Source organism: Cephus cinctus, unplaced genomic scaffold (assembly GCF_000341935.2).
Source record: "Cephus cinctus unplaced genomic scaffold, Ccin1 Ccin1_scaffold0008, whole genome shotgun sequence".
In the NCBI taxonomy this organism is placed as follows: domain Eukaryota; kingdom Metazoa; phylum Arthropoda; class Insecta; order Hymenoptera; family Cephidae; genus Cephus; species Cephus cinctus.
Genome location: NW_014332759.1, coordinates 436,080 through 445,742, shown reverse-complemented (window position 1 = coordinate 445,742; position 9,663 = coordinate 436,080). Strand labels below are relative to the sequence as shown.

At 38.2% G+C, this 9,663-nt stretch overlaps 1 protein-coding gene across 2 annotated transcripts; it reads left to right on the top strand.

Moving 5' to 3' along the window:
- Window positions 1-639: 639 nt before the first annotated feature.
- On the top strand, window positions 640-9,340 carry LOC112494947. 2 transcript variants are annotated; one of them, XR_003060982.1, is made up of 3 exons: window positions 640-1,692; window positions 7,082-7,250; window positions 9,098-9,340. XR_003060982.1 is itself a non-coding variant. In XM_025088909.1 (2 exons), exons 1-2 carry the CDS (start codon window positions 1,462-1,464, stop codon window positions 7,181-7,183), a joined length of 333 nt encoding a protein of 110 aa, XP_024944677.1. In that variant the 5' UTR covers window positions 640-1,461; the 3' UTR covers window positions 7,184-7,874. The 2 variants fall into 2 exon arrangements, 1 of the variants encoding a protein (XP_024944677.1); XM_025088909.1 differs by lacking the exon at window positions 9,098-9,340 and having other exon boundaries at window positions 7,082-7,874.
- The last annotated feature ends 323 nt before the right edge of the window (window positions 9,341-9,663 follow it).

Genomic DNA, 9,663 nt, shown 5'->3' with positions numbered 1-9,663 from the left:
TGAAAATCTGCTGCTTGGTTAGGCAATAAAAACATAAATTTTTGTCTTTCGACGCTAACTTCCCGACGGTGAGACTTTGTCCTTCGAGAAGTTAGCCCATAATTGGCGACTGATGATAAAATCATATTTAATAATTTCCTGCTTAAAGCGTTCGATGGCGCCACTGTTCCCAAGAGACTAAAAATACGGAAGAAGATAAACTTTCGCTGGAACTTACTATATGTATGTATCTCCTGTAAAAGAAGAATACTAGCATGAACTTCACGCCTATTTCTTTAATTAAATTACGTATTATGAAAAATTAGTAGAATATCCTGCCTTTTTGATCTATTTTGTTTGATTCAAAGGGTTTTAAAATCACTGCAATACTGAAGGATCGGTTTGAAATCAAATTGCATATAATAGACCCCTGATATTCCGGTCAGCATGCAAAATTTAGTACTTAAAAATGACTTCCATAAAAAAAACATTATTTTCAGTCCAGTATATACAAGTTGAACATAATTTTCGAAATGCATTCTGCGTATACAATAAATTATTTATAAATATTGATCTACGAATATTTTACATAAAATTAGTAAGAAAAAAATTCATGTCAACACGTATGAATCTATATCACATATAGATGAGTAAGAAAAAGATTGAAAAAGTTGCAAAAGTTTGTATGTACTGTGACGTTAAAATTCACATCACAAGGTCCCGAGTATAGAACTAGCGTGTTTTAAGTACGGGACGCATTACCGTCCCTCGGGAGAGTCGCAAAAGGTACCGGCCAAGAACTCCAGGGTCCAAGATTGCATTAGAATTACATAAGATTAATTATTTTTGTTCCGTACAACTATTTCATGCGTTTCGTATCCGGCCACCAGCACCATCAACGTTTCGCCGAGGGAGTAAATATCAGCCACGCCTAGACAGACCATCGGTCGCATCCTCGCTCGAAGGAAGTAGCCACCAGTCCCGCGAGGGAGCGTGGAGACGCACTACGTCACCAGGCGCCACCACCCCGCAGCTGGCGGCCCCCGAATCAAGTGGGAAGCCGAGACAGCATAAGACATCTCACTGAATCATACCGATCTCGCATTACCGCCGGTACGGACGTCCCGCGAAGGGAACGCCACCGGTACCGAAGAGGATGGAAAGCTCTGGAAGCTGTCCAGGTGCGAGGGGTCGCTACCCTCCACCACCTATCCGTCCCGACAGGAGTCCGGACGAGAATCAACTCCGGACGAAGTATCTGGACACCCTAGCTACGGCAACGAGTTGTGACATCCCGAGGAGTCCCGAGTCCCGCAAACAGGATCGGTCGCGAGGACTAGGATTAAGAATTAACTAGCGGAACCGCCCTCCAAAGTATAAATTGTATAATTTACAAGGAGGCTCCGGTTATAGACGTTATATCTTTCCGTGTCCTTCTTGTAGGGTTAAGTTGTTAGAAATTATCGATACAATTATCGTAAGATGAATTTAAGTCCAGAGTCGTGTTTTGAAATTAGCGCGGGGGCCTACAATTGGCGAGTACCTTCGACGACGATGATTGGCCCAGGAGGGCCCGGCGGGGATGACGGAGCCAGCGCTGGCCCCGAGTCCCGAAGAACTCCCGAAGATATTCATTCTCGATTAGTTTGCCGTCTTGGCCGGTGGTCTCGTTTTGAAGAGTTGTACCGTAGAAGCCTTTTAGCATCGTTCACGGTAAGCGTCTCGTCGTCGAGAGGACGAAATCTTTTCCGTCGGTGTAGCTACCGCTTAGTTGCGAACTTGTATCTCGTTATTACTTTCCTCCCGGTTTCGGCCTAGGAGAAGATCGCGTAACGTACAGTAGGAAAAGATTCCGTGCCTACCGCTTGAACTGCCTGTTTATTATAATTCATTGTCTATTGTATATTTCGGCTATCGTATTACTCTTGGTCACCCTGGAGAATCCTAGAGAATTTGTGGATCAGGCTTCCCGTGATGGACTCGTAGGACGTAGAAATAAGTAGCAAGGCATATTGTTGAAGAGCCTACAGTATTAAATAAGGTATTGATATTCTCTAAACATAATTATCATTTCTGTGAATCTGTAGATATCTTTCTTCTTGTTTCTAGAGTTTCGTATGTTAATATTGTATCTATATTATTTATTCTGTGTGAATCCGTACTCTCCATATTCTTTATGTTTCATAATTCTTGTTAACTCCGCCACTCGAACCGATACGTGCCGTTATTCGCCAGAATAGTGTCGACCTTCGTACGCGTAACTCAGTATCGGCAACGGATTAATTCTCGGTAGCTAACGTTTAATATCGTATCTTGTCGTTTATCCACGCGTCCCTTAAGGAATCCCGTATCGCGTGGCTTTCATATTATTGGTATCAAAATTACTATTTCATTTTGTTATCCTGTTATCATTGTTAATTCTTTGAAGTCCGAAAATAAAGGGCCAATTGTTATTTTTGTTGCTGGTTAATTGGAAGTTCTCAGTCTTTATTCAGCGTACCATCTATAAGATCTCCGCCCCTCTACTATCTCGTTGCGATCTATCTAGCCTGGCTAATTTCCTTCTTTCCCTCGGAATCTTCCTATGCAGTCTCGTGGCACAAAGGTGTGCCTGGCGCCTAAGAGCATTTAATATTCCGAATTCCTAGATCTCGGGGAAAAGTAAGGAGTATTGTAACTTGTGACGGTATCGTTCCGTCTGTCGTGGATTAACGTCACAGTATATAACCCTGCATAATAATACAATAAATAATGCACAAAAGGATAGGATATGGATGCGTGTGATTTTGGAAAATGGTTTCTTCATAGTGTTCAACGACGTAGACATTCTCAAACTACTTAGAATTCGCGAGAGAGCTGCAAATGCCACAATAAAGCCCACAATATTACATCACTCTTCACTTCGCAAATCTCGTCCCTTATCCACAATGTCCATCGTGCAACAAGGCAGAATATATCAAACGGCGAAGGCCTACGTATATTAAAATTAACGACACTTAACTATGTTGAAATCATCATTCTATATCACACAGATCTATGTCTTTGAAGTATAATAAACAAATGATATAAAAATCGATAAAAAAAAATCAAAATCAATCGAGTATTTATGCTTATAAATGCAGACAGCTCCGAAAGCATTAACAATCTATATTGTATATCGATTAAATGACGTGTTCACTGTGCAACAAAATATTTATGATTTGTCGAGAAGAATATAATTATACAAGAATGTATAATAAAATATAAGATAATGTAAGTTTAAAATTACTTTTATTACGAAAACTCGATTATTTCCTGATAAGGAAATTAAGAACAGCATAACTCGACATAATTTAACAGAGACAAAGAGCTTTGGGAGTATTTGCAGCCATGTAATTTTCAACGCATCGCCCGGAAAACAAGATGAATATTTCTCCTCTATCATACATAGCATCTTCCGTATTTTCCAACTGCTGGTTACCCAAAGAGGTATGAACCTCCTAAGACGTGGTTAGTATGGTCGACCGTGACATCACTCTGCTTTATAAGAAGCATCACTATGCAGTTTGCAATGTAAATGAATTCTGCAAGCTTTAAATTGATATTAGTTAAAAAAATTTCTCTAGACTTACGACCACTCATATTTCAATTACATTTTTACATTAAGGAATTTGATAAAGGTCGATCGAAGGAGGAGGGTAGATGCATATATGAAAATGGACTCATATATTATATATTGTAACGTTCCGTCCTTATAGCCCTCTATCCTCTATACTTTTTCCTTCCTAATCATCCATTCTCGATGATGGATACGTCAAGAGCCCCACATAAGAGTGCATAGCGCACTGTGGATGCGCATAATAGTATCCGAGACAACTCCTCACATTCTAGAATTCCTCAAAACTCCTAATCGACCTCTCAAAGCGACGTCGATAAAGGAAAAGGGAAAATAGGACTTTCAAATTCATAATGTTATATAATTCCCTTGAGATTAGTCATAGCGACAGCCAGGAGGAAATCGAGGGTATAAGCACCGGCTTCCTCGATAGGAATTCACTCTGTACTCGACTCCGTTTTAGGATACCGAGTCCGACCAAGACTCGTGTACACCGAAAGATGACAAGAAGGAGTAAAAGAATCGGAAAGAATAATAATCAAGAAACTAGTAGGAAATCTATCCTGAATTCCCGAGCGAACCAGTGAACAGTATTGTACTGCAAACTGTGGGAACTCATCCTTGTCAAGTCCTGGTCTTGGAAAGCATTGTGTCTCCACCCTGTACCAGGAAATTTGCCATCCCTGTAGATCTTCTGCATCAAAAGCACTGTGCTGGAGCTGTCAGAAATCGAGCAAAACCATAAAACCACACTCCTTAAAAAGCTCAGCTCCCAATATCATTGTGATTAGTAGCTGTCTGAGCTTCCCATAGCTCTTACCAGGCCTAAAGAATCATTGTAATATCCCCTAGTGTCAGGAAGGGCGTCCCAATTACCTCTGCATCCTCCTGCAGTGAACTTATCGTAATAGACCTGTCAGGATTGCAGATCCACCGTAAAGCAACCCATCTTAAAAAGACTCAGCTCCTAATATCATCGTGATTAGTAGCTGTCTGAGTCTAACCCATCATCAAGATAAGAGATTCAGCAAACGGGATTCATTGTGATCATCTGTGGGTACTGAGTCATTATCATCCTCATGATCAGCTGGCCCACGGTCATCGGACGCATTGTGCAATCTGCTGTATTGTGGTTCCAGCTACCTCTTTCCTACTCCGAGAGACTAGGAGAGAGAATAAGGAAATAAACACACTTCTTGTCGCCTACGGTATCATAATAGAACTGAAAAGAAAGAGAGAGAGAGAGAGAGAGAGAGAGAGAGAGAGAGAGAGAGAGTGAGTGGAATAGAATACTAAGGACATCCTAGAGTGTAATCTATGGGACAATGTAGCACAGTTGTTTTATGTTAAAACTCAAGTATCCAATTCCTTCAAAAGACGCCTGCCCAGTGCACAAACCCTGTAAAAAAGTCTCGTGATTCGTAATACACCAAAATCACGAAACGTCTCAATATATATAACCTATATAGGACGACTCACCACCTGAATGTGGTTTTGCTATAAAAATCAAATGAATAGGCTAACTTCAAGTAGATCATTCACGTCGAATAAACCTGTATATAGATCGTATGTCAAAGTGTCCTATATAATTTAATATTAAGCACATATGGTATCTGAGTGGATATAAATATCCTGCAGCCCCACGTGTTCTCGTACTTTGAATCTTCCAATTGTCCAGCTGAATGCAAACCTTCTGTAAAGTTCTATACAGTTGCTGTATACAATTCCACGTGACAATGTATTTGAGATCCTGAGAAATGAAATGATTCGGCGAAAACTTTCTTTGCTAGGGTGCGAAGATCATCGTTAACGATTGTTGAAGGATGGTACTAAAATATATAATTTGCAGGTATTAACGTATAGGTGAATAGTATTAACGTTTAGGTGGCGCCCTGTACGACCTCAACTTAATAGGATTGTTGCTGTTGTGTAATTAAAATGACTACGGAAAGCTGACGCCCCTGACGTAAAGCGTATTTAATATAGGTGAGTGCGTCACGTGCCACATGGGGTAGGTACACTAGATACCACGTACCCTTATGAGTACGCCGAACGTCGCAATTACTGTTTTATTCATTGCCATCAAATTTTTTAAAACTTGCTTCTTCCTCTCGGCAATGGCGTGTGGCGAAGTCTGGTCGCCAGACGAATTAATAAAATGTTTTATAAAAATTTGCTCAAATTTATAGGATTGTAAAATTCATTGTGATCAAATCCGTCAAATATTCAATCTAGATCGTCGCACCCATCTTGCAACCCATGGTCTGTCAAACCGGCGATTTCATTATTACGTAACTTTTGAATAAATTCGTATTTTTACGTTTAATTCGACTGAAATCGAAACGCGAAAATTTGACTAACAAGAGTAAAATATAGTTCGATATCAAAATATAATTTGTTCGAAAGTTGTAATATTTACAAAAAAAAAAAAAGTATCATGACGAACATGAAGAAAGCACTGCTTTCCCGGATTCATCGGATCAGGTATGACGAGCTAAGGTTAATTATACTAATTTTAATGGATTACAACTTTTATAATATTCTTCATGTCGTGCTAATCAATAATACAAATTTCCCCATTCACCTTCACCCATAATCGCATATCCATAAGCAAAAATTTTGCTATATACATACGCTACAGTCTGTCTTACGAACAAAAAGCAGGATACGTACGTTTGAAATTGTTGAAAATTACAAAATTATTCAGTTTAGTAAAAAAGGAAATGAAAATTACGACGAGGCTATATCGTATCTACTTTGACATTCGTAACAAGCCCGTTTAGAAAGATGCGATACATCAGAAGAGAAAATCTCAGTGAAAATGATTCAACCAGCTAGAGCAACATGGATTTAAATTTTCCGAGAGCGGAAAGTTTCCGCAGTGTTTAGCCCATTTTGGCCTTCGCGAAACAGTGTAACGTGTTAATGCTAGGAGCGAAACACCCACCAGGCGTTACCAACAGAGTAAATCGGGCGCCGTTACGTTTTATGCGCCTCGTTTATTTATCTTTTTTATTGCGAATGCATTTTGTCTAGTGAAATGGTCCGTGTACGTACGCATAGAACGTTTTATACGTGACCCACCCAAAGCCATGTGTCTGCCATCATAATATATCAATCTGTTAGTAACTTGACGCAAGTGCATCCCATGTTAAATCCGCCATTGAAGTCCCATTCTTGTTTCTGACCTATCAACGAGAATAAATGTTTACACGATTTTCGAATAAAATAATATATTTCACCGATATACCAATATTTCCTGAATAATTCAAATCGTCGATATCATCGCTTTACTCTTTTACCATTTAAATATCTTATACTTATTTTTCATCGTACAATAAGAAAAATATATATTCACCCTTCGTCCCATTCAATCCTGTAGATATCGGTTGGTGATTAATTAATTCATAAACGCATAACGCTTATGTTCAATAATTAAATTGAAAACTACTTAAAATCACTAGTTCTCCAAGAAGAAAAAGATTTAATGGTAATTCGAAATTACAGGTCGAAGGCACCTTGCGACGAAGAAGAAAGGGGAGGGAATGCAGGGTGTGTTCACATGAGCGACCCACTGAACCGGAACCACTGTTCACGTCATCTACATAATGAAACAATAACACAACGACGATACGGAAATTGTTCATCTATAGCGGAGAAGAGACAATGCCATGACGTTAGTACACCTTATCGATAGGATCACCTTATCAAGCAGATTGGTTCGAAAAGTTTCTGGGTCACCCGCGATGAACTTGTCGCTAGGCATTTAACGCTGAGTTTCCATTACGCGATTTCAACTTCATGCACGGCAAATGACCTGCAGTCATGTGTCTCTTCTTCCTCTTTTGAACTTTACCTTTCACCTTAGTCTCCATGGGTTCTCAAGTATATATAAAAATCATTGAAATAAACGATAGAGTGCACGTGCAATATATAATACATGTAACTCTTTATGCTCATTAAGTAAACTTTACGTTTACTAAATTATAATATTTCTCAATATTAAATCAAGTACGTCAAGGTAGATTGAAATAACGAAAGTGAACTTATCTCTTTACAAGTATATTCAAAAGGGATAGTCGTCTTATTTAGAAAACATTTGTTCCACAATTGGTCGAGTCGTACGTCATACTATATATATTTTCGTGGCTCAAATGAAGCAACGAATAATCGGGCAAGTTCGATCGATATGAACAATGACGTCTCAGGTGGTTTAATGTGAAATTACTTCCTGTCATTGACATCCATTTTAAAAAAATCGATAACGAATACCAATAGTTCTAATTAAATGTAAGATACATTTTTGTCATAACCCGAGACAGAATTTAGTTCAAATTTAATTCAATATTTTTTTTTTGATCCGAAAAAAATTATATAGTTTCAATATATTAAAGGTGTATTATTATTATTAAAAAAATTATTAATAATGTAATCTTGGTGACTAAAAGCTCTACATATGCTTCTGATACACACATACGCACACAAAATCACGATTCTATGTACTTTTTATTGATATTTTGTATTTTATATCCGTTCATTTTTACGGTATGCTGAATTTTACTTACATGCAATGCTCGGCTGCGAACGTCTCAAATTAGTTTATTACCCGCTTAAATTTCTCTCTATCGTTTCTTCTACTTTACCTATCCGCTGCGGAGGACCCAGCGGCAATATAAAATCTGACGACCAGACCATTGATTCACTTTTTCCAACGTACCTACGCTAAACCTTCTTCGTTCTTTCTTTCCGACCTATTGCTATCTCTCTCACTTTCATCATTTCTCCCAGTACATACACCCGCATTTACCTAGGGGCAAAACTTCTTTTTAATTCTTTTTGGAGGAGAAGAGACACTCCGACACATCGACTGTACCTGGCAGACACCACTGAGCTCTGAATAAACGCCAAACTGTGAACTTCCTGATTCTTCAGTCTCTACACGAGTCCACTCCAATAGCGGAAGTTTGTGACACTTCAACTTTACAAAATAAAAGTGTCCTGAAATATTTATAAGGTTTGACTAGATATCTTCTGCGTCATTCTCAAAGCTATTCAACGTGTTACTTCCTTTCTTCGTTAAACAACTTTTTTTTCTCAAATGCCACATTTTTTCGCTATCTGTCTCTGAAAAATTTCGCAGACGCTCTTTAGCATGTCAAAATGTCGTACAGTGTTTTTAGTAGTACGTACTACGAGTTTAAAGAGTAAAAATACTAATATTTTTAACTTGAATAACTGAATCACACTATTTAAGCTCAAATTATAAGACTTGACAAATCTATATCAATCATGATTGATCACCTAATTGTATGTTTTTTTTTTACACATATATCAAATATTTGTCAATTCTATTCCAAATTTTAAGTTAGTCCATTACCAATTTTAATGTGAAAATTTTTGCTTTACTCTCGTTCAAGTATGAAATTAAAAAATATATTTATTTTCTTGTGTCGAATATAATAAATATAATAAAATGAGTGACGCTTATCATTTATATTGAAAATATATATCTTCAATTTCCAGCCATAAAGTTCATAAGATTTGATAGGAGACAACCGCGATTACCTGGCTGACGCGTGAAAACGACGAAAGAGGTGAAGCAATATAGAGGAAAGTGACGTCACACGCTAGAACATTTCCTGACTTGAAAATGGTTTTCATATTCCAATCCAATTGACTGAACGAGAATTGCAGAGATCGTTCACAGGTTTTGCATTTGCTCGCCAAAGGTCGATGACCTTGGAGAGGAAATTATCACGAGGAACAATATAGGAAGTTATCACAAGGTATTATGCATACTTATAAATGCATGTTTGTATCTTATAAATCTCGCGCCTTTTTCTTTCTAAAATTTTATGTTAAACAAGGTTAGACATTTCTTCTAAGAGAATCGATATACTAGGTCGGATCCTAGAGCGTGGTTATTGGACTTGGGACACCGGGGTAACTTAATTGAATGTAAGCCAAGGGTTTGTCATCATTCTATCACCTCCCTATCAGTTTGGGTTTACGGCTCTTATCGACTTTATCCTCGAGCACACTTGATAGTGACGCTTGAACTCTCCTAGATATTTATATCCTTGACAGTT